This window comes from Vicugna pacos, chromosome 18, assembly GCF_048564905.1.
Source record: "Vicugna pacos chromosome 18, VicPac4, whole genome shotgun sequence".
Lineage (NCBI taxonomy): Eukaryota > Metazoa > Chordata > Mammalia > Artiodactyla > Camelidae > Vicugna > Vicugna pacos.
In genome coordinates this window covers 28,169,634-28,196,343 of record NC_133004.1, presented here as the reverse complement: position 1 = coordinate 28,196,343, position 26,710 = coordinate 28,169,634, and the positions used below count along the sequence as shown (strand labels likewise).

General features: G+C 36.3%; 1 protein-coding gene across 1 annotated transcript in view; it reads right to left on the bottom strand.

Moving 5' to 3' along the window:
* Positions 1–595: 595 nt before the first annotated feature.
* MOSMO (modulator of smoothened) overlaps positions 596–26,710 on the bottom strand; it is a 35,504-nt gene continuing 9,389 nt past the window's right edge. Inside the window, exons 2-3 of the mRNA XM_072942778.1 lie at positions 5,730–5,942; positions 596–1,160 (exon numbers count right to left, since the gene is read on the bottom strand). Of these exons, the coding sequence (XP_072798879.1) occupies positions 976–1,160; positions 5,730–5,942 (398 nt within the window). The 3' untranslated portion in view covers positions 596–975. The remainder of the gene's footprint in view (positions 1,161–5,729; positions 5,943–26,710) is intronic.

Genomic DNA, 26,710 nt, shown 5'->3' with positions numbered 1-26,710 from the left:
TGGGATTATTTGTACCTATTACAAAAACCTGGTAAAATTAAGGGCTGCTACAAAGAATGAGGTAAACTGAAGACTCTCTCCACTATGCAGCCTTCAGATAAATGGCTTTTTTTCTATTGAGTTCTAGGTTTGCACACCACAGTGTTTTGCTAGCAAAGCATTCAGAGTTCTCTTCCAGGAACTGTTTGCATGTGTGTGTATATAAATTTACACACACATACACACACACACATATATACACACTGTATACTGCATCAGCAAAATATATATATTATATATATATATTTATATAAATATAAGGAACATTTTCCCCACCCACCCACCCCCAACAACATGTTTCTTAGTGTTTGATTTTTTTTGTACACAGAGAATAGGGAACTTCAGAATTTTTACATACATTTTAGCGAACAAGTTTTGATCTATTGGCTTCTTGGTGCAGTAATGCAATGGCAATCCATTCTGGTGCCAAAGGCTCATACCATGGCAAGGAAGCTGTGAACACTAATTTCTTAGGAGGTGAGGCCAGCCCCACATGAACTTCTCTTGTACCTCTGGTCCACCATGATTCATAAATACTTAGACTTTTTTTTTCCTCCCTCAAATGAATCATTAGACGTTAAAAATGGAACAACAGAGTCACAAAGGGCCACATGCTTTTCAGTATAAAGCATTCTCCTTCACTAGGTTGCTATCACAGTGCAGACCTGACTGCCTGAAAATGCTCAGGAGACTTAGTCAATATTGTCTGTATTTGGTTATGGAAAAGGCTCTCCTTAATTTTTGTTTTTAAATCCAAAGTGCATAGTGAGAACAAATCAAAGCATCTTGTTTTTCCTTTTCAGCATCAGTTTCATCTAAGCGTCTCCCTATGAGAGGACTGCTCAGATGTCTTGCCTTTGTCCTCCCCACCCTCCAAAAGTAAAAAAATAAAATAAAATAAAAAATAATAAAAGAGTCAAGCAATTTAGACATTCATCAGCCTGGTAAACAAACTTTGCCGGCAAATAGAAGTCCTACTATTGTAAAGAAAATTGATAAGACAAAAAGTACATATGATGACCCAACTACTGTGTTGTTGGGTAATTTATAAGGTTGACCTCCGACTTCATTGATGTAAAATCCTATCGGAAATATTAGGGCAGCCATACAGAAAAGGATCACTGTAAAACAAACCAAAACACAGCATTAGTAACATGGTTTGATGATTAAGAAAACAATGAAAATTTGGCACAAAGGAAGTTTATAAGAAGGGTTGTGGATTGATAACATGGTCACAACTTACAACATGGATTACTTATCAAAAGATTTGCATGTACTAGAGATCACATAACATCCCCAAAGCCTAACAATTAAATACAGTAAAAGCTCGGTTAACATTTTAGATACAGTTTCAAATACCAGCATTAAGGAAGGCCCCCAAACCTACTAAGTACTTGCATATACAATTCTTGACCATTTAAAGTAGTGACCAAGGGCTCTGGCTAGTGTCAGATGGGGGCTAAATTTTGGCTCTACTACTTACTAATGGTGTAATTTCAGGCTTCTGAAATTCTGAAAATGGGTAAATAGTAGAAGGATAAACAAAACAATGTCAAGTCCCTGAAACAGTGCCAGGTGGATAGTAAGTGCTGAATAAATGCTTCATGTTACTATCATCCTAGTTGTTATTTTGCCAATTCTCTGCTTTCTCAGTTGGTATTATTTAGAAGGAATTGAGAAAAGGTACATACAAATATAAGTACCATTTATCTTACCCTGATTTAAAATCATCTAGTGGAAAGAACCACAGACTTCTGGGATGAGAAACAAGTTGTCAGAGTGGCTATCTCTCACCATGGACAACGTCCCCCCAAAACAAACAAAGACAAAAAACCCCCCAGGTTTCTGAATACACACAGTTTAAAAGTAGGGGAGGGTGGGAAATCCTATGAATTCTGTATACAAACACAATGAAATATATTATTTGCTAACATGTTTTTATAAAGATATCAGAAAACCCAGTGTCTGGGTAGAAGAAATTCCGCAGTCGACTGTTTTATGAAACAGCAAGCTGCCCTGTGCTACTAAAGAAACGCTCTTCTTAGGGAATACAAATTACCTTTAGATAGTCTGGCTTTCCCAATAACATATTTTATGCTTTTTGAAAGCACAGATGTCAAATGTTCATAGTCCTTCAAATTTCTTTGAAGGCAGAAACATTTCTTCAGTGCAAAGTAAAGACAGACTAGTACAGTTATCTCCATTATTAACTAAATGAGAAAACTTCAGAGTTAAACCCATCCCCAGCAATACTGACTAGAGTCCTGGATAAACATACCAACTGACATGCCCTAAATTATTTTTGTGTTAATCAAAAAAATTTAATAAGAGTCCTGAAAAAGCCAATTAGGCATATTTGGCTCCAGAAATGCATTAAAAAGTAACATTTTCTTAAGTAATGCATTAGCTTAAGAAAACACACCAGTACTTTTCCTTGCTTTGCACAATTTAGGTGGATTGTTTTATATTAAACAGACATAGAGCCTGTTTCATTCTGGGAAAGCGACCACACCAAATAATGTTATGTAGTGAATTTAGATTCCTTTGGGTATCTACTATAGAAAAAAGTGGAAAATCCAGGCATTAAGTATTACAACTTTTGGCCTTTCTGTTGCATAGTTAGCAACAAATAACTTTATTAGTGCTGCCAATGCCCCCTTTTCAGTGTTATCTGTCACCAATATCTAGTGGTTCTTATGCCTTAATATGGTTTGAAAAGTAAAATGAAACCACAATCTAATAAAAAGCAATGGGACATTACTGTTTTAAAAACAATTTGTTCTTTAATGTTGATTAATCTAACCTCAAGAAAAGCTAAAATAATTTAGAAGTGCTTTAGAGACATGTAGACATTACAGCTGTTCATTCTGTTAACTGATGTGCCAACTTCATTCCTATCCTTTCCTATTTTCTACTATAAAATAAAAATCTGTCCTCTATAATGGAGTAATCATTTTAATAACCATATTTAAAGCAAGGTTTAATATTTTACAAATGTTAAATATTTTCCAAACTGGTTAGGAAAAGCTTAATCAAATTTCAAGGAAGCAATGAACTCCTAATTCAACCCAATATTGGTTCTTAATCCAAGGAATTAGGTTCTCTATACTTCATGGGGAGATTTAATGTTGGTAGATGAAGTTTTTTTTTTTTTTAAGCTATTAAGACCCGTGTAGCTACTTTAGATCTTAAAATATTGTTAATGCTGAAAATATCTATCAACTTTTGACAATTAAATTCTGGGTCCTAAATAAGTCTGTAAAGACATAACTTCACATCCGCTATGGCATAGATTTCTTGGTAAAAGTCAGATATTAGGTCTACTGGTAGACAGATGAGTAAATTAGGGTGGCAAAAGCAAGGACAAGAGTCAGGCTTGAAGGAAAAGACGGATCTTTGTCACCTTTGCCCCCATTGGTGAGCCCCATCATGTGTGGCTCTCCTTTGAGAGATACTGTATAAACCCGTTAGCTTTGTATTCTTACCGAAACTACAGCTTAACTGGAATAGAAATACATACGATAAAGATGAAGCCCATTTTCAAAGGCTGAACAGAAACACTAGGGGGAGCCCAATCCCTCTCATGACTGCCACTCTAGGAGACTAGCTCTGGTAACAAAAGCAATGTATTTAAGGAAGCTAAGAGTTAATGCGGCTCTATGCTTACTTAGATGGTATCAACTCCAAGATATATTGTTGAACCAAAAAAAAAAAACAAGGTACAAAATAGTATAAGTAAAATAAATAAACATATACTTACAGAACACTCACACATATATATATATATATTTCTATGCATAGAACACCTCTGGTAGGAAACTCCATAAACTGGTAAGAATGGTTGCTTCCAGGAAAGTATTAGATAACTTGATAACAGGGCCTGAGACTTACTTTTCACTTGGTGACCCTTTCATGGGCTTTGAATTATGTATCATGCAAATATTATTTTAAAAAGTTAAATTATTTAACTGAAAAGTAAAGGAAAAACACCCTGCATGTGGAGGTAGCTATACATTAAATACATACTTAAATATTCTCTGAAGGGGGATGAAAAAGATAAATCATAGTTCTTTCCCTTTATTGGATCACAAGAACCAATGGCTTATGTGAGCATCTTAATGCTTTCTCTGACTCATACTTCTTTGCTAATTTATATTTTAGATTTTTTGGTATTCAGAGCATATGCATCCCCATATTTCAACTAAATCCATGAACTGAATCCTTCCTTGATTTTATTTTACTCCTTGAAGAGTGAACTCCATCTGGATAAGTAATTGTATTGATGAGTAAAGATTTTCTTTAAATTCCTAATCAATACCCTTTAATTTAGCACCTATATAACCTGTCTCTATAACCACCTTCAGACCCTACTGTTTAGAGAAGAATTGTCTCAGGAGGTCTGTCTTACCTCAGACAAGATCATCAACTTGTCTCACATTTCTTAACAAGGATAAAGAAAAGTTTTTATGTCAATGGCAACTTGACCTAAATTTTAAAATTAAGGGAGATATAGAGACAAAAATAAAACAACAGATTCAGAAACATGTACATTCTCTAAAGAGAGAGTTTCACAGAGAGAGGAGAAACAGACTCATGAACTAATATCCCTACCCTATGAGCTTTAAGAATAAATTGAGTTTCAACCTTAATAGGGATACATGGGTTATGCCTTCCCCATCATACAAGTTCTACATGACAGGACCAAGTGAAAGTTAGCTGTGTTATGAAATTCCTTTTTAAAAAAAAACTTATGAAAACCTCAGATGATTTAAGATATTGAATTAGAAATTAATCCCATAGTGTTTGGCACAGGTATAGTTACTCTGTTCTTTAAAGCAGGGTTCCTCAACAGGCCCTACTGTCTGTCATTCAGTGCCTGATAGGTCTTTGCTGTGGGGGCTGTTCTGTGCATCTGTAGGAGGTTTAGCAGCATCCCTGGCTTCTATCCAGTGGCTGCCAGTAGCATCCCCCTAGTTGTGACAATCAAAAATATTTCCACACACTGACAAATGTCCCAAAATTGCTTTAGAAAGAAAGCAGAATTACAGAAATATCTTTCCTTTGTGCATTTTTGTTGCTTTTAACTTGAGAAAAGCTTCTGTTGTGTTTTAAAATTAAACCAAGTTTGGAAAGTACAAGAGAATGTGTAATATGTAAATATATCATCCCCTTGGGCATAGCTTAATGAGGTAAGAAATGTTGATAAACAATTATTAAATAACCAAATGTGTTGATTTTTCAATGGTCACATAAAAATTAACAGTAGAAACTCAAAATCAATAATATTAAAAAACAAATCACCACCTTAATCTAATTTATATTTCTGTGTATTTCCTTTTAGATTTATCTTTATTTGATAGAAGATACCAGTACCTTTAAGAAGAGGAAAAGACTCAGATTAGCGGTAGCTCTGAGTCACAGATCTGGTACACTTACGTCACAATGTGAGCAAAGAAAAAAAAAAAAGAAATCATTAAAATAGCATTTTATACAAGGCAATTAAAGTTTTGGATGTCCTGGTCTTGTAGTGAGAATTCTGAAGTGCTGATGGGACTGTGCAGAGTCTATGTGACGGCCGTACGCAAGCGGTGTTCTTTGATGATGAGCCTTTATTACTGATTCTTGATTATCTTCATAAAATTACCAGTGTGAGTGCCTTCTAGACTAACTTAGTAAGCAAGGTTACTTACTTCCAGTGAATGCTATCCATCGAGCATATTTTGTAGCTTCTCTTCGCCAGTGGGAAGCCACCAGCAAACCACATGTGACAGTCAATGAAATGATTCCCATGATGATAAAAAATAGTGTCGTGACCCACTCCGGGGGAAGCCGAGGTGGGATGCATGTCCGGTCTCGTCCGTGGATTGTTTGACACTGTCGCACAAGGCCCACAGTGAGTGCTCCTGGGGAGATGCAAAAGGTGGGAATATTTTAGTGGGTTTGGCACACGCAGGGAATAACCCCTGCAACACCCTTTAGTCCTTAAATCTCATTTCTCTGTGTGGGTCATTCAAGCACTCAGCCTCCACCGAGTCCTACTCTTCAGAATTCTCCTATAGTTCACAGTGTAGTAACACTGGGCTTAACATACAAAATGACCTTAAGAAAAAAAAAAACCCTCAAGTCACAGAACGCAATTCACTCATTCATTCATTAAATACTTCTGAGTACTTGCATCAGGCACTTTTCTAGGCTCAGGGAAACAACAGTGGACAAGACAGATGAGGGGCCTGCTCTTGCTGAGCTTACGTACTAGCAGAAAGAACTGGAACTTTTTCGTTCCCAGATCCAAGACTCAATGTATATTATTTTATTTTGGCTGAGGATAAACACACTTTTTAAAAAAATGAAAGCAAACATGAAATATGTCCAAGTGTAATACATAAATAAAATTAAATAATAGATTAAATACTAGAGCCAATATATTTTACTAAACTTAAAAGGTCTAAGAATATTACAACATAAGTACTTTTCCATTAAATTCAAGAAAATGTTGGAAAAACTAGTAGGTTTATCCCATTTAGTAAGGTCAGCAACTTTTCTACAACGTACAAGTGTTCACATCACCAATTACTAGCATGCTTCAGTCGAAAAATGTAAAGGAATTAGTGATAATTTTTAAAGTGCCCCCTCTCCTATTTAAAGAACATGAAAGTGGCTTTATGTAAAACATCAAGTACTATTTCTACACAAATACGTTCTCATGTCAAACCCAAGGAACCCCTCTATCAAATTTGGGGTGAACTGATAATACAGAAACCTAGATAAGGAAGATGAAAAAGTAGTTATTTTATCCTCCTCTCCACTAAGAAGGGTAATTAAAATGTTACTTTTGAATAAACGTTTGCTTCCCCTTTAAGAGCAACTGCAAATGGGAAAACAGTTGCCAAAAGGACAAGAAAAGAAATTTTTGGAAACACTGGAAACATAATAGATGTCTGCATCTTTTTGGGGGCTTATTTTCTCATTATCAGTAACAACAACAACTACCACAAAAAGACATTAACCTCAAAATCACAGCACTTCCCGTGAACAAGTGCCTTTTTTGAGGACAGTCAGTAAAATTCCTAGAGGCATGTTGATAAGATGCCCTGAGTGGGAGAGGACAGACCAGGACTGGATCTGTATACACAGATGTATACGTGGGTACGTGGGGCTGTTGGAAGGAGGGGGCTTTCCTGCAACTTGCATTTGTCATTAGTACATTTTTAGAAATAATCAATGTGTTCAAAGAAAACAAAGCGAAAAATCAGCTCTGCTCTCAAAATTGAGATGTAGTCTTTTTCTCTAATGCTAATTCTGACTGTAACTCTTTTGAAAGAGTAGAAGAAGATAACTCAAACAAATTGTACCTTTCTCTCAAGTCATCCAATAATTAGGCCTTTGCGCATAAGTGCAGATGGCCTTATAATTATGGGATCATCCTCAGCGGGACAGAAGCAGATGAGGGGTGGGAGAAGAATCTAAAGTGAGCAGACCTCCCCAGGAACCCCACGCTATTCCTCCTTCTAACTGCTGTTGGAGCGAAGTGACTTCATAGGCCAAAGAGAAGTAAATCAGTTCAAAGTTTTTGACAATCCCTTGTAACCTTTAAAGTATCATGGTAATTCCTTGAAACCAGAGAAGGGGAGAGGTTAGGAGCCAGAGAGTTGCATACTTGTTCTTAAAATGAAACACTAAAAAGTTTCCATGAAAAGACAACTTGGGGGAGAGGGCGTGCCTTACTATGATAAAGCATTTTATTGTAATTTTGGAAATAAAGAAGGCATTCACAGCAGTGCTCAAGCACTCCTGACAGGAAACCACTCCTGATCACTCAGCAAAAAACTTCTAACAAATTACCCTCTGTAGTCACTATCCCATTTATAAGAGCTGTAATTACTTTAAGACTAGACAACAGGCAATGAAAGACTCTGGTAAAATTCAATAGTATAGATTCTGATTATAGCAACAATTTTTCTTCACAACTTAATTTAAAATATAAAGTTTCACTGGCAATTCTATGTAGCTAGTGGACTTAGATTATCTTTGATTTTTTTTTTTTTGCTGGCAAATATTTAAGGCTGTAGGTTCAGTAATTCATACCTAAAACATCTCTCCTTCAAAATATTTCTAAGTATCCTCATGTTGCCTCTCTTAACTCTCCGTTTATGGACATGGAGGAGTATTAGGGCTCAAATTGAACTTCCTATGCCTGTAGATTGCTAAGCTTTCTGTGTAGGATTGTTTTTCCCTCCTCTCCTGACTGGCATACCACATCAAGTGAATACGAATAGAACAAGTAAGAAAATGAAAATTATAGCTATACTTTCCATAAACCAAATGGAACTAACCTGACAGATGTTCAGTTTTAAAAGATATATGCTCCGGTATTTACCGAAGTCCTTATCACCACAAATCAAGACCAATATCCAACAGCTACATTCTGGAAGAAAAGAAAGCTAACTAACAACAAGAAGGTATACTGTATGTAAGAAAATCAATTCACAAATATTTTATTGAGTGTCTCTTACATTCTTAGGATTACTGTAGTGGTCTAAGGTTCCAAAACTAATATTCTGTCACACCTTCAGTGAAAATACTTCCCTTAAGTAAAGTAGACAAGGGCTAGAGCAAACACTGGCTGGTCAACACTGTTGCTAAAATTCATTTTCTTGAGTAAGATTCTAAGGCAACATAATTTATATCAGAGTCACATATTTCCCATAAGCTGTCTGGGCGTAGGGATCTGCAAGGGTTAACTGTGCTGTTACTACTTACTGAATCTTATAAATTCAGGTAACTTTTTCACCAGGTCTTTAAATTTCACCTTTTACCTCAAAGAATTATCTCCCGCCTATATAGTCAAATCCATCACTCACACTGACTAACCAAGATCTTTTACATCCTTCAAATTCTCTTAACACATTTAGACTGTATCACATAATTGCGCACTTGATTTTGAGGTAGCCTCTTTTAACCCCAAACAGAAAATGAGCTTTTCAGGAGGGAACTGACCCTTCTACTTCATCGGAAACCCCCAGAATGGCCCACTCTGCAGGCCATTAATTGAATTAAAAACAAGCTAAATTTTAAGATCATGCTGCATTAACTAGGTCCTCATATAGAACTGTCTCAGTGTGATTCCTGAAGTACACTAAATTAAACATAAACTCAGCCATTCACTGATTTTTGTTTTATCCAACAGGTCTTTTGCTTCTTGAAGGGGCCTGTAATTTCATTCCCCAAACAGCCAATCCATCTTTACCCTGCAGCTGTTTCCTAGGTAACCAATCCAGCCAAATAAAAGACTTGAACACAATAGGGAAAAGGAAACCAACTAGGAACTACAGCATCCCACATGCTTCTTAGTATGTTACCTGTGTATCATACACACAAAAGGAAGTCATAATGAGTCTTACTCCGTTACATGGGGTATTTTAACAAAGAGGTTTTTCACACCTATCATCTATCGATCCAGACACTGTTGAAATGATTTAGCATTTTCTATTTAAGTCAGATCCTAGCAGCTCATACTTTAAATGAGCAGAAGCACAAGCACAGAAAATACGAGTCTACAGGTAACTTTAAAACCTCACATATTTAATACTTATACCTCCAAAAGCACTGCTAGTGATGATTCTTTTAATCAACTGTGATTTCTGGGTTCTACCTGAAGATGTGGGTGCTTATAAATAGTGAGCTGGCCAAAAAGAATGACCAGGTGAAACAAGGAATCTTAAACCTTACACAGGCAGTATAAGAAAACCTGAGTAACATAACAGGTTCATTATGCCAGTCCCGAGTGTCCACTACAGTAACAGTGTCCCTTTCTGTTATTCCCACCTGTTCTTATACCTCCCTGGCACTTTCAGTCACTGACCCCTATTTTCTCCCCGTCCATCACTTTCCTAATGTCTTCACTTCTTTCCCTATCATATTACCATCTAATTTCTATCTTTTTACTGAACCCACTTGGCAAAGACTATGAACTCTGATTCAACATAAATTTTTCCCTTCTTGCACTTCCTTCCAGGATGCTGAATGCTGATGAAGAAAATCATATACCAGAGCAGAGGGGTGAACTCTAAATTCCTAAGTTTCAACCTCAGGACCATCACCACTAACCGGAAACTAGTTAGATTTCCCTAATTCAGTGCCTCCCCATTCTCCTCTGTGGCCATTCCAGGTCTGCTGCACTCTCCCTCAATGTCAGAACCATCCACCGAGATAGAGGCCATCAGACAGCACCCCCTCAACCATCCACCATCAAAACTTACGAATTCATCTGCACACATTTGTTCTTTCACCCTGTTGATCTTTCTCCCTTTGTCTTGGACCCCATTCCCTCTCACTTTCCTTGGGAGGCTGCCTAACTTACTATTTTCTTTTTCTTCTGGATTGCAAAATTGTCTGAATGTGCTTAAGTCTCCTTTATCATAAAGCAAAACTATCCCATCATGCCAAGCCATCCCTTGGTACCATCAGGCTTGTGTTTCTGTCTGCTCTGCTTGGCCTTCTTTGTCTGCTAACCTTGTCAAGAGTTCCTGTCTCCACTTCCTAGAGTCTCCTTCACTTTTTTTTTTTGTAAATTTTTTTCTTTTTTCTTTTTTTCCCCTTCACTCTTTAATCTACTGCAGCATGGCTTTTGCCTCAACTACCCCACTGAAACAGCTCTTGCCAGGCTCATTCATTCTATACTGCTGACTCTAATTCTAAGTCTTTTCCTTAACATTTTAGCAGCATCTGATATAGCTCCTTAAAATACATTTCCTTTGGTTTTGGTGACTCTATGTTCTATTTATTTTCCTCATACCTCTTTAGTTTTTCCTTCTCCTTTTGCACACTTTTTTCTCTACTGTGCAATGAAATTTGGTGTTCTTTAGGGATCTTTGTTGGATCTGGTTTTTCTTCTACACTCTCTCCTCTGAGTCCAAATGGTCTACAAAGGTCTCGATGATATTGCTTCTACTTTTTTCTTTTTACATATTTGGTGCTTAAATTCCTTTTTTTTTTTTTTTGGCTTGAAAAATTTTTTTTTGGAGGGGGTAGCAATTAGGTTTGTTTGTTCATTCATTTTTTAATGGAGTACCGGGGATTGAACCCAGGACCTTGTGCATGCTGGGCATGTGCTCTACCAGTGAGCTATACCCTCCCCACAATGCTCAAATTCTTAAATTAATTCTTAAATCATCTCTAACACACCAGGCCTTCATATTTGCCGTTCCCTCTGCCTCCAAACATCTTCTCCTGGCTACCACCTATGACTCAAAATTCCACTTGCAGCTTAGAAGTCACTTCTGGGAAGTCTTCCTTGACAAGCTCTTGCATTCCCATTCTGGGCTGATTGCCTATCTTCAATGCTTCCATGGCCCCGATCAAAGCTCTATAACTTTCTCTTTATTGAACCTGAGGAGGTGGTGGGAAATTCCAAATTTGTAGCCAGGTCAGAAGTGGGATCCCCCCTGAACTTGTGGCAGTGTCTGAATTGGGAGCAGTCTTGTGGAGGACAGAACCCTTAACTTGTAGGAGCTGTGCTAACTCTAGGTAGCTGATGTCAGAATTGAACTGTATTAGTGTACTCAGTTGGAGTTAAACAGAATACATATATTTCATCAAAAGCTTGTACATGAACATTCATAGCAGCATTATTCATAATAGCAAAAAAGTGGAAACCACCCAAATGTCCATCAACTGATAAACAAAATCCATACAACAGAATATTATCTAGGAATTTAAAAAAAAAAGCAGTGATACAAGCTACAACATGCATAAACCCTATGTTAAATGAAAGAAGCCAGACACCTAAGACTCCATATTACATTATTCCATTAATATGAAATATTTAGAATAGGTAAACCCAGAGACAGAAAGATTAGTGGATGCCAGGGGATAGGGGAGGAGGAACTGGGAAGTTTGGGGTTTCTTTTTCTTGAGATGATGCAAATGCTCTGGAACTAGATACTGGCGATGGTTGTTCAATACGTGATATACTAAAAACCACTGAATTGTACACTTTAAAATGGTTTTAACTCATAAGAAATCCAACAACTTAGATATACTAACTCAATTTCAATAGTACATCAAAACTTTGCTCCAATATCCCTCTATTTCCTCCTTTTCTTTTGCAGTATTATCATGTAAATCACTAGACATTATAAGACCATCAACACAGTTTTATAATTACTGCTTTATTTTAATGAGTAAAGAGTTACAAACAAAAAGATACTGTTATATGCATCTGTGTAGTTGCAATAATGGTGCTCTATTTCTTCATGTGGATTCACAACACTTTTTATTTCAGTTTGAAGACTCCTTTCAGTATTTCTTATAGGACAGGTCTGCTAGGGATGGATTTTCTGTTTATCTTTGAATGTCTTAATTCCTCCTTCATATTTGAAGGATAGTTTTGTAGAATTCTCAGTCGAAAGTCTGTTCCTTGCAGCATTTTGAATATGTTATTTCACTGCTCTTTGGCTTCATGGTTTCTGATGAGAAGTCAATTGTTAATGGTATTAAGGATCCCTTGTACGTGAGGGTTCACTTTTTTTCCTGCTGTTTTCAAGATTCTCTTTATGTCTTAGGCTTCGGACCATCTGACTATGGTGTGTCTAGGTGTGGATCACTTTGACTCTATCCTATTTGGAATTTGTTGTGATTCTTCAACATGCAGATTAAAGTTTTTCATCAAATTGAAGAGATTTTGGCTATTATTTCTTCAAATATTCTTTATGCCCCTCTCTCTTTCCCCTCCTGGGACTTCCATTATATGTATGCTAGGATACAGTAGTGCCCTCTTATCCACACTTTCCCTTTCTGAGGTTTCAGTTATCTGCAGTCAAACACAGTCCAAAAATATTAAGTGGAAAATTCCAGAAATAAAAAAACCAGTTCATTAGTTTTAAACTGCATGCTGTTTTGAGTAAAGCATGATGAAATCTTGTGCCATCTGGCTCTGTCCCGCTTGGGATATGAATCATCCTATTGTCCAGTGCATCCACGCTGTACAGGCCTGTTACTTACTTACTGGTCATCTCAGTTATCAAATGGACTGTGCAGTACTGCAGTGCTTGTGTTCAAGGAACCCTTATTGTACTTAGTAATGGCCCCAAAGGGCCAAACCAGTGATGCTGGCAATTCCAATATGCCAAAGAGAAACTGTAAGGCGCTTCCTTTAAGTGAAAGGTGAAAGGTCTCAGTAAGGAAAGAAAAAAGAGTATGCAGAGGTTGCTAAGATCTACAGTAAGAATGAATCTTCATTTTGTGAAATTGTTTAGAAGGAAAAAGAAATCCGTGCTGGTTCTGCCGTTGTACCTCAAACTGCAAAAGTTATGGTCACAGTTCATGGTAAGTACTTAGGAAGATGGAAAAGTCTTGAAATTTGTGGGTGGAAGACATGTTGAGATAGCAATGTGCTGCACCAGAAAGCACTGAGCCTATACAGAAACTTCAGCAAAGGATCCCCTCCAATGACTGACACCAAGCCATCTACTGCAAGTGAAGGATGACCTCACAGCTTCAGGAATAGGTTTCAATGGAAAAATATAAAAATTACTGGAGAAGCTGTGTCTGCCAATGAAGAAGCCGCTGGTCACATTTCTGGCAGAGCTGAAGTTAAAGAGAGATATCACATTCATATAACTTTATTCAATATATTCTTTTAATTGTTCTATTTTGTTTTAGTTATTGTTTTTAATCTTCTAGCGTGCCTAATTTATAAATTAAACTTCATCATAGGTATGTATATGTAGGAAAAAATAGTCTATAGGTTTGGGTACTATTCACTGGGGGTCTTGGAACATATCCCCTGCAAGGGGAATAAGGCAGGTGTTACTGCATTTCCCTTATTGAAGTATAAGAGCTCTTTAAATATTAAAGAAATTAGCTACTTGTCTGTGATTTGAGCTATAGGTATTTTATCCAAGATATTTTGGGAGCTTCTGTTCTAAAGATAGGTTACTCTCAACTCTTGCTTCTAGTCATAGAGGTAACACCTAAAGAGTAACATCCAATTACATTTGGCAAGAAAGGTGTTTCTTAAACAATGGAAACACTTTCTTTTGCAGTTAAATATCTTAAATCACCAAGTAAAGTGTCTGGTGCTAGAAGACTAATGAAGTATATGCTGTTTAAAAACCACAAGGTAGAATGTTGACAGAAGCGTACAAGCAGAAGTCAATTCACTTCACGTAGTCTAGCTTAAGAGGGGCTTCCCTTTCACCTTCCAAAATTAAAGTGTTTAAAAATACTTCCACGGAGTGCTTACTTTCCAAGGTAAACTCTCGAGCCACAAAAGAGATACATCAATCAATAAAACAGAATCAAACACACCTCAAGAGGACAAGTACATGTAAGACAGCATTAGAAATCAATAGAAATAATTGATGACTTAGTAAACTGTTTTGGACAATTGGTTTACCAATTAGAAAAGAATTAAGATAGATTCCTACTTAATACCATGTACCAAAATAAGATGGCAGATGAATGTAAAAATTTAAATCATAAAATAAAAAGAAAATATTCTAGGTGACCGTGTGCTCTTAGGAATGGGGAAGACCTTTCACCTACATGTGCAAAGTCAGATTCTATAAAGAAAAAGACCATGACCGTAATTTAAAAGTAAACAATAATCATCGTGCAATACATATAAAGGGCTATATTCTTTATATATAACAATTCTTTCAAATCAGTGGGAAATTGAACATCAAAATTGAAAAATGAACAAAGGATATGAATAAACAATTCACATAAGTTGGCATACAGAATATTAAAAGCATACATACTTTAAAGTTCATGCTTTCCTTTATCAATGTTTTATAGTTCCCAGCATATAAGTCTTTCGCCTCCTTGGTCAGGCTTATTTCTAAGTATTTTATTTATTTTTTGAAGCTATTTTAAAAGGGATTTTTTTTTTTTTTACTTTCCCTATCATTGTTAGTGCGAAGTAATACAACAGATTTCTGTATGTTAATCTTGTATCTTGCTACCCTGCTGACTTCATTTATTAGTTCTCGTAGTTTCTGTGTGGAGTCTTTAGGGTTTTCTATATATAGTATTATGTCATTTGCATATGATGACAATTTTACCTCTTCTTTTCCAATTTGGACCCCTTTCATTTCTTTTTCTGGTCTGATTGCTCTGGCTAGGCCTTCCAATACTATGCTGAATAGCAGTGGTGAGAGTGGGCATCCTTGTCTTGTTCCAGATTTTAGCGGAAGGCTTTCAACTGTTCACCTTGAGTATTATGTTGGCTGTGGGTCTGTCATAAATAGCTTTTATCATGTTGAGGTATGTTCACTCTGTACCCACTTTGGTAACTTTTTATCATGAATGGATGTTGAATTTTGTCAATTTTTCTGCATCTATTGAGATAATCTTTTGGTTTTTGTCTTTTCTTTAGTTGATGTGGTGTTATCATATTGATTTGAGTATGCTGAACCTTCCTTGAGACCCTGGCATGAATCCAACTTGACTGTGGTGTATGATCTTTTGTATGTGTTATTGGATTAAGTTTGCTAACATTTTGTTCAGAATTTTTGCATCTATAGTTATCAAAAATATTGGCCTGCAATTTTATTTTTTGGTAGTGTCTTTGGTTTCGATATCAGGGTGATGGTAGCTTTACAGAATGACTTGGGAAGTATTCCCTCCTCTTCAATCTTTTGGAAGAGTTTGAGAAAGCCTGGTATATGTTCTTCTCTGTATGTTTGGTAGTATTCCCCAGTGAAGCCATCCGGTCCTGGATTTTGTTTGCAGGGAGTTTTTTAAAATTAGATTCTTTTCCACTTCCAATGATCAGTCTGTTCAAATTATCTGTTTCTTTTTAATTCAGTTTTGGTGGGCTATATGTTTCTAGAAACTTGTCCATTTCTTCTAGGTTGTCCAATTTGTTGGCATACAATTGTTCATAGTGCTCTCTTACAGTTTTTTGTATTTCTGCACTATCAGTTGTTATTTCTTCTCTTTCATTTCTTATTTTGTTTATTTGGGTCATCTCTCTCTTTTCTTCTTGGTGAGCCTGGCCAGAGGTTTGTTGATTTTGTTTACCCTTTCAAAGAACCAGCTCTTTTTACAAATAAAAAGGAAAGAAACTTGCCTAAGATCACTCTGCTAATCAGTGACAGGACGGGGTCACCAATAATAATAAAAGTTGTTAATTATTAACATTTATTATGTGCCAAATCATGTGTTAAGGGACTTGTTTGTCCCATTTATTCCTTATCACTGAAAGAGATAGGTATTATTATGATTAGGAAGCTGATATGATTGGGTGTGATTTATTTATTTTTTTGGGTGGGGGAAATAATTGGGTTTTTCTTGTTTGTTTGTTTTTTAATGGAGGTACTGGGGATTGAACCCAGGACCTCGTGCATGCTAAGCACACACCCTACCACTGAGCTATACCCTCCCCGGGTGTGATTTAATTAGCAGGAAACAGAAGCTTAGAGAAGGTTAAGTAATCTGCCTAAATCACTAAGTGGTCAAAATAGGATTAAAACTGAGACCTGTCTAACTTCAAAGTCTACTAGACAGCTATGCTTAATTCATTCAAAGACTTTTTCTCCTATGTCATGTGGGACAAACTCCAACCCTGGATCAACACAATGGTCTATTTTTCCCACATTTCTACTCAGTCTGCTGAACTCTCCTGGAAAAAAAATACATAACCTTAAACCGGGATTATTAAAAATGTATGCCCCATAGGCTCAGCTAGGCCATCATTATGACCTAGAAATCCTCCCATTTTTCTAGGCAGCCTGCTCTCTGCCATTCTCTATAGCAGCTATCTCAACCTTTTCTGCTCTCCTCAAACTTCCCACCTCATCATCCCCTTTCCACTAACAAATGACCCCTTCTTTTATATGACAGAGAAAATGTAAGCTGTCAGAAGTAAAGGCCCTCAACTTTCTACCACAGGATCTAGAAACTAACTTTATCAGCTTGATCCTTACTTCCTTTCCTCTTGTCACAAAGGAAAATGTATTGTGTCTCCTGAAGTCTGTCCCTCTGCTCTGCACTACCACTCTGCTTTGTATCAACAAGATCCTTGCTCAATCAAGAATTCCTTTTCTTTGGTGCATTATCAACTTTCTTTCTGCTGACTCCTTATTACCATCAAGATCAGTCCAACTCTTCTCTATCTAAAATTGACCCACCCTGGACCCCACATTCTTTTCTATTTAACTAACCTCTGTCTCCCTTCCACTGACAAAATTCCATCTCCATTTGCCATCCTGCTTCACCTACTAGTCATTTCTTACACTGTGAATGAGGCTCCTAGTTTTAACACTTAAAGCAATTGAGTAGTCACAATAAAGGAAAATTACATTTGTACATATGGGCATATATGTATATGCATGTGTCTGGTGTAATGATTATATTCTGAAAACTTAAGAGGGGAAAATTCCAGTAGTTTAATTGATAACAATAATTTTTATTGATCATCAACTACATACTTTATATTTACTGCATAAAAGATATACGGCTCTTAAAATCGATGGGCACAACCTAGGAAAAGAACTGAAATCGGTAATTTAGAACTACAAAAATTTAATGACATAAAAATGGCAGGCTTTAAAAAAATGAAACTGCATCCAGATGTTCTTCCAGAAAGTTATGGTTAGCTAGCCCTTCTAAAACTCCTAGATATTGTTCTCTGTTATTTCAGTCAGGCAAGACTCTCCAAAGGCGAACAGAAACTGAGACTGAAGAATTGAAGGCAAGGGCTTGGGACAGGAAACAAATAAGAAATTCAATCTTCTTGCCACGGCACAAGTAGAGCAGATATTTGGCAGCTTTCTTTCTCACTTCCCAAACAGAATCTCTAGTGTTTGGGTTTAGAAAAATCCAGTTTTGTCCTAACTTCTACTTTAAACCTTGACATTACAATAAAGGGTGCTCTTAATAAATTTTGTTTCCCCACTGCTCATAAATCTGGAGGTGGAAGGATAAATAATAATAGCTGCCACTATATTCTGGATGCTTACTTAGTGCTAGTCATGATATTATTAAGAATTTTATATATGCTCATTTAATTCTCAAAATAATACAAGTGAAGGAACTGAGTAACAGACTAAATGACTAGGGTATCCACTAGAAAAAGCTGGAGTTAGGATATGAACCAGCTCTGATCCAACACAGTTTACTATTTAGGAATATTTCGGTAGAACTAATTTTTCTTGTGTGTTTGTCCAGAGACTTAAAACTGCAGAAACATCAACAAAGAAGTCTCCTAAGCCCTACTTCCACAGACAAGTGGCAGGTTCTCCACAAACAATTTTGAACAGGAAACACTAAAATAATTTTTGCAGGTGTTTAGAAACTTGGTTAATCTAATAAAAAAAACTGTAACACTGTTTTACATTTTTAAATTTTGATAAAAAGCAATTTTTAAAAAATTAATCCGACTGCCACTCTTACTTCCTTTAAAAATTATATTGAAATTCTGGACCTAGATCCCTGGACAATTTCTCTGGTATATTATATAAAATTACATTCTAAAGCCATGCACTTTAAAGATAATTCAGGAAAGATTAAAACATAGAATGAATTCCACTTTGGTTCTGCTAATTCAAGAAGAGGTTCTCGAAATGCTGTAATTTAAAAGTAAGTTTGGAGATTTACCACAGAAAGTACTTTAGGCAAGAGCCAACTAAATTCTTGTACAGTTTAATTCCTCCCATCATTTTTACTCAGCAGAATCTCTAACAGCAACTTGTGCACTCAAGTTATTTACATATTTCCTCCCTTAATCATCTCCTTTTCAAAGGACATAGAGTTCATTTAACAACCAGTTACTTTGTTTTGTTGCTATTTTTATTTGCCTTCTTTAATGAATGAATCATTTCAAAATCACAGTTTATAAAGTGATACTTGTTTCTATTATCTCTCACGGAAAAAATGCAGGTCTAACAACTGCATTCTTTATCACTCTCCCCCCCCCTTACATGTTTCACCACCAAATCCCTGTAAGATATCTTAAATTACAAACAGATGAATGTCTTTAAGAATGCAGCTCTCTCATTCACAACTTCCAGGCTCAGTTATCAATACATACGATATCCGTAAGTAATCATGACTTTGACACTAGCTGTAATTCAGCAGGAAATTAGTTACTGGTGAAGTGGGAGGAATGAAAAAAACAAAAGCAAAAAAACAACAAATCTGTCAGGTCACCTTAGAATTTGTAAAGAAAAAGGTAGGCATGAGATCATTAGGATACTAATGAACTCATGTACAAAACAGAAACAGACTCACAGACATAGTAAACAATCTTATGGTTACTGGGGGAAAAGGGGGTGGGAAGGGATAAATCTGGGAGTTTGAGATTTGCAAATGTTAACCACTAAATATAAAAATAGATTTAAAAAAAATCTCTTCTGTATAGCATGGGGAACTATATTCAATACCTTGTAGTAACCTTTAATTAAAAAGAGTATGAAAATGAATATATGTGTGTGTGTGTGTGTATGACTGAGACATTATGCTGTACACCAGAAACTGACACACTGTAACTGACTATACTTCAATTAAAAAACAAAACAAAACAAAACAAAAAACAACCAGGTAGGCATGATTGCATGGAATGAAATTCTTGAAGGAAAGGAGAGCCAAAAAGTTAGGAAGTTCTTGAAAATGGGGTTCTGACTAATATTACAGATGATGCCAATAAAAGAAGGGGGGTACTAAAAAAACCAGGGACACAACTGAACAGCACATTATACAAATAAAAAAAGCAGTGGGGTATAATGAACAGAACATTGGCTTTTGAATCCAGCTCTACCATCTAATCAAACAATGCTAGGCAAATAGTTCACCTCTCTAAATATGGTTCTTCATCAGCAAAATTAGGAATAACATTTCTTATAAAGAGCTACTATAGAGGGTTTGCCACCTACTAAGTTCAATATTTCTTTGCTGTTCTTTTTGTCCTTAGGCTATATATCCCATTAAGAGAGCACAGTTACAGCACTATGCTCAAAAGTTACTTAATTCTTCTTTCCTTGACAGTTACTGTAGATCAATCAGATCTACAGTTAGGCTCACTGGTTTCAATTTGTATTCAATATTAGGATTTACTTTCTTGCCATCATTTTAAACTTTTTTTTTATATGTGAAACACACTCATGGTTTAAGCAAAGCCTACTCTTTCCACTTCATCACAATAGTAGTACTATTCTTTACATAAGGTAAAAATTTTGACCATTTGTCCATGTGCTAGAATCTATATTCCAGTATCATGACATTTATGTCTATAAACTAAAACTACACACTATTTATGATCAATTTTAAGATAGCTGTCTATGGTTACTGAAAAGATTACAGCAAAGACTCTTCAAAAGTTAGTCTCATTAATTTTAGTTGACACATAGTGCTATGTGCCAAGCACTTTAAGTAGTTTATATATATAAATGCTTTCATCTCCATATAGACCTCTGAAGTATGTTGGCCAAGATCATGCTGCTAACAAGTGGCACAGGTATAATTTGAATCCAGACTCCAGAGTCTGTGTAATTAGCCGCTTTATAATGTTTCCTTCATTCTAACCAATCACCATATATTCTTGCCATATGGGGACTACATAATTTAAAACTCTTCTTACCTAAAATAAAAAGTATGACTTAGGAAAATTACTGTACCATAACTTTCCCATTATTAATAAAAACTTAAAAGATAATAAGCAAATATGGACTAAATCTCTTTTGATTTCTCTCATTCGATGAACATTAAACACCTCTGAGAGACAAAGTGAGTCAATTTGCTCTCCTTCCTTCCTTCCCCAAATCCTATTGAAATGCCCCATTCCATGATGGCATAGCAGAATCACAAAAGAACTTCCAGACTGTGTGAGAACAAGTTCACAGAAAAGGAGTGCCTGTGTAGCCTGTAACAATACAGTCAAAACACAGTCCCCTTCCTCATTAGAGAAGTGGACGGACTCTCCTTAAAAACTCAGTAAAAGCCCAAGCTCAGAGACACAGGAGCCCGCAGCCATAGTGGAGGGGGGGCGACAGCGGTGCCTAAGGGGATACAAGAAGTCAGTGGGAACTGTACCACTGTCCTGACCACTTGGAATGGCTGTGAACATTTGGAATCCAGACTTTCTCACCTGGGTATGAACTGCTTGAATGGTCAAGCTGGGGATTTGCCACGAGCTCCTAAAGAGGGAGGGCAGAGGGTAGTAGATGAGATGAGATACAAGGGATACAATATGTTGGTTAACTCAAAGCTAACTAAAGAGAACAAAAGCACTGGCCAATAACTTATAGAGGCAAAAAAAGAAAAGAAATAGCACAGTAGGGGAAACCCATAATGTACCCAACCTCCCTGATAACTCTGAAGACATACGCAGTAACATTAAATCTTAAATATAGAGTGATTCACTTAAAGCAGACATCTTACCAGCTACTGGTGATTCTAAATGATTATTGGATGGTTAGTAGCAGATACTAGAAACAGTCCTCTAAAGCTCTGGGGATTAGTCCTAAATCAGCAACATTTCAACAAACAAGAGCTTGTCTTCTGATCCTAACCCACCATATCCTACTGAAAGTGAGAGCCCTAAAGGTGATCTAACATGACTGCATTTGTTTTAAATAAGATTCATTGCTACAATTTTTTAAAACTGATTCAATTAATGATTTTAAAGATTCAAAGTATTTTATCTACAGGATATATCAACAAAACATTTACAAATACATTTTTATCTACAAAATACAAAGAGTTTCTCATTTTATGTCTCATAATAAGCAAATGAGTAGGACTGTAACAAATTATCTTATAGGCTACCTGTGATTATCAATCATCCTTTGCTTCTAGAACCCTTTACTCTTGGTTACTGACTTCAACTAATGAGGTCAGGGTTTATATACTCAGCCAGCTGGGGGGAAATCTACTCTACGGCCACAGACTACATCCATTAACCCACATAGCAAACGTTAGCTAGAGTAAAAAAATTGAGAGAATATTAATGTCTTAGTATCATTTGTCATCACTACTGGAAAATCCCCAAATACATGTTACCTTTGATATGTAGAAAACAACTTGTGTGTAAACATTTGGATAGGCTGCCTGGTACGTACTGTTTCCCTCTTAGCACACTAAGGTGGAGGGGAGAGGGTAGCAACCCAGGTTATGCATCGGGAATGATACAGTGTGTATGGTAAAAATGATACGGGCAACCAGCTCTAACACAGTGATATAACCTAGCTTTAGAAAAAGTCAGACTGCTTTTGGTGACTATGTGATGGGAAACCTGCCAACTGCAACATTATGTTTTATGTATCCCAGTGTGATAAGAGATTAATCCATTTAGTTGCTTAACAACAATAGCTACCATAGGTGCCTATACCGTGGTAGGTGTTTTAGGTATCTTATCTTTGATTCTTACAGCCACTATGCAAGGTAAGAGGTATTATCCCCACTTATAGATGCACTCAGAGGCCAAGTAAGAGGTCCAAAGCCACACAGCTGGTAAATGGCACAGCCAGGATTTAAACTGAGTTCTGGCTTCACCTGCATACTCCTTTATAACTTTCTTAATAAAATAATTTTCTAAGAATTCAACGTATCTTAATACCCACTTTTATTTTAAATCAAGAGACGGGATTCATGAGGGTGAATGAAGAATACAGAACTATTTTTCAGTTGCGGAAAACAAAGAATAAGCATTTAGGTAACTTTTCAGGCACAAACAAAACTTTCAGGCTACAGCAAAGTTTAAATCAGAAGCCAAGTTTCAATAGAGGTACTCTGTAAATTAAAAGTACTTAATTTGCACCATTTTGTACCCCAGTTGGCATATAAAGTATTGTTTTCCTCCTTACTCTATCCATCCACAGGGCCCCGCAGCAAACAGTAACCATTCTAGACAGGACTAATGGCCCCTTCTGTGGAGGTTGAGTGAGGAACACTGGATCCAGCCCATTCTGTAACACTCTGCTTCCCCATGGAGAGATCATTTCTGCAAGTTCCTCCTCTCCCCCATGTCCACTCCCATCATCACACACCACACATATCACACGCACATTCATGCACTCATATACATCCTCATGCCCACTGAGTTAACTCGATCTCAAGTTATTCCGCCTCAGGAAATCTCTTAAACATACATGTTCTACAAATCCTCTTTTTTTTTCTCTGACAGGGCAATTTGTCAGTCAAAAAATGGCCCAAAATATTGGTGACAAATGTAATTAGAATCTCAGTGAAGCACCTATATCACATAGAAGAAATATCACGAACTTTAAAGTCAAACTGACAAATTAAAGGATCAGACAAATAAGCTACTGTACTGCTTTCTACTATTTTTATGATGCAGAAGTAAACGTTTCAGTTACAAACATGGTCTTACGGGCTAGCCTAGGAATCTAATTTCTGAATTTACCTGGAGAGTCAACCAATCAAACTACAAAATAACTTTCATCTTATAGTATTATTTCAAAGTTTGGAACAACTAGATGGTAGCTGGACCTTACTTTCTAAAATAAAAATCAGTTGATAATACATCAAAAATTAAGAATGAATTCTGTGGATAAGCAGCTACTGAACAACAATTTGATATCTGTAACAATCTAAGTTTCGTGCTTGTGAAAATGAGACGAGTAGGAATGCCAAATACCCCTGTCTCCTGAGCTCTAGCCCCTTTCGCCTGGATAGTCTACTCTTACTTCAAACATGTCTAAACCAAACTCATAACTTTTGCCCACAAATTAGCTCACTCTCCAAAGTTCCCAATGATCTTCCCTACTCTAGGTTCAAAATCTTAGTGTCAACCATAACACTGCCTCTTTCCTGCCATGTGCAAGCTTAGAGTAAGCGCTATCTAAGGTACAGAGATCAATAAGTCATATACCCTGTTCTCAAGGAAATTTAAAAATCTATGCCAGAAAACAGGGCAGATAGCACACAAATAACTGTAATACAGATATGCTACCATGAAAAACTTATAAAGTGTTACCAAAGGAGGGAAAAATCACTTTAGGTAGGGGGGGTCAAAAACTGTTTTTATGAAGACAGCAGTAGAAATATTGGGAGATAGGTAGGACACTGAGAAGACAGGAAGTGGGAAGAGTGAGAGGACGTTTCAGGCTGAGAATAAACAACATAAGCAAAGATTTAGAGGAGAATAGAGATTGTATTTAGGAAACAGAAAGTAATACAGAGAGGCTGGTATATATTTCCATGTAGGAAAAAAAGTAGGATCTAAGGTAGGAAGGGTAAGCAAGAGCCATATGGTGAAGATCCTTGAGTGCTTTCTGTGCTATGGAAGATGAGGAGTCACGGAAGGTTTCTGGTACAAACATATGCAGTGGTTAATAGCCAGGACCCTGGAGCTAGAGTTCTTGGATTCAAATCTCAGCTCTTCCACTTAACAGCTGTTGTGAACTTGGGCAAGTTACTTAATTTCTCTGGATCTCTGGGGGGCTAATAACAACTATAGGGATATTGTAAGGATTAAATTAAAATTAGTTCATGCATGTAAAGGGCCTAGAAAAGTATCTGTCATAAAATAAATGCTATGTAAGTATTTGCTACTATTATTTCCTTTATCCTTTAGAAAGATAAATTTAGCAGCGATGTATAGAAATGGACTGGAATGGAAATTTCCCTGCCTTCTGTCTGCGTTTACTCAGAGCATTTCACTTTGAAGCACTGCCCAAGTCTTCCTAATTATTTAAGCACTCATCATTAAGTGTCTCATCTGTTAAGCCCAAATTCCACCTCCTCCATGACCACCTGGGCAGAAAGTAGTTTCATCACATATATGACACTTATTTCACATGTACATAATAATTTCATCTTCCCAAACACAGTACAAGTCCCTCACGGATAAAATACTTTCTCACTTGCTTAAATGAAATCCCTCAGAATATTTAGCACAGTTCCTTACAGACCACACATACCTTAATAAGCATTTGTCATGAGACTGTATGGAATAAGGTACACTGTTACAGGAAATAGCTATGGGAAGATTTAGGGGATACTTATAGTAAATTAAAGATTTATTCTATTAAAATTGATGGTACAGTATAAATGAAATGGTCATAAATGAGACGGCCTTGGAGATCTTTGCTTTCATTTGAACATGTCCTATATACTTTTGGAAAAAAAAAAACAGTTCCATTGCAGTAGAAAGTAGATACAACAATGTTCCAGGTGAAGAATTTACTGTGAATACACCACAAACAGAGAGACCTAGCCTCCTCCTCTCCCATTTTCTTACTTGACCCAACCAACTGCATTTTTCTTTACTCTTGTTTTATCTCTAACGATAGCAGTATATGGTCCCTGGTTGAACAGATCTATATTAAAAGTCAACAGCTGCCTTTTTGCTCAGTATACAATACACAACAGCAAGTGTCAAAATGCCAAATGTGACCTTTTATTTATAGTAAAGCTAGTATAAAGAGACACAAAAAAAGTGCAGCCTTTTGGCCTAATTAAAAAAAAAAAGCAGCAATTCAAAGAAATGTCAGTTTACTTCAAAGCTGAATTGAAGCCAAACGTTGAAACTTAATATAAGCAAACTATACATGCTGGTTGGTATATACTCATAAATGCATGTAAGTATCACTGATAGCAACAGCCAAATCCATATGCTTCTTTATTCTGTCAACTCTAAAGCAATAAATCCCAAAGGACTATTACATTCTATCTGCTCATGGCAAATTTGTTAAGGATTCTCCTCCCTGTAATTAGAGCTACCAAGAGAATACATAGTAAAGTTTACAGAGGTATATTATTGAAAACTGATTTTGATCCAGATATTTACTTTCAGGTCCCTTGATTTTCAAAGATCCTTAAGTTCCCTCATGGCTCTTACCTAACCTCTCCAGTATTTCAACAATGGCTTTCCTAAATACTGCTTTTTCATCAGTCTACACTCAATAAAGAATAAAATAATGTAACCACTACACCCAATCTGTTGTTACCAATTGGATCAGGTTTTGTAGGTATTAAACTTTTTTGCAGCTACATGCTATTTGGGCAAAGAATTCTAAAAAGTACTTGGGCAAAAATGTGTGAATTCAGAGCTTGAAAATAAAACATCCTTATGGCCAAAAAGATTTGAATGTTATGTGTACATAAATCATCATAGACAGCTAAAGCTATATATATGAAACTAGACCTATATATTGTCATTGCTGTCATTGTACAACCTAGTTTCTTGGGTTATTTAGAGGATATAAAACAAGGTTACTATGTAAACAATATCCATTCAAGTTGCATGGTTAAGCTCTTACTTACAATTCAACAATTTCATAAACAGCAATACCTCATTATGTACCTAAATTTCCCCTTAAAGATTATGTAATATGGCCCACTGCTTGAGTACGTATTGAAATAGGGTATAGATAAAAACCAAAATCTCACAGTTGCATTGCAGAAGTCAATGACAACTACAAGAAATTTTATTCTATAAAAACTAAAATTTCAGCTGTACTTTTTGTCAGGTTTCTATTAAGAAACAACTCTCTCATATATTTCAAACTTATTTTCAGTCTCTGAGGTGAGACTAATTGACTTCACAGCCCAGACCACTATATTCCTTTAAAAATAACTAAATTGATTTTCATGATTCCCTGCAGATATTACTCTTTAATCTGTAAGAGAACAGAAAGTTGAGGTCTGAATCTGCATAACAACTGGAAATGCTACAAGAGGTATAAACCAAGTCTGAATGTCCTAC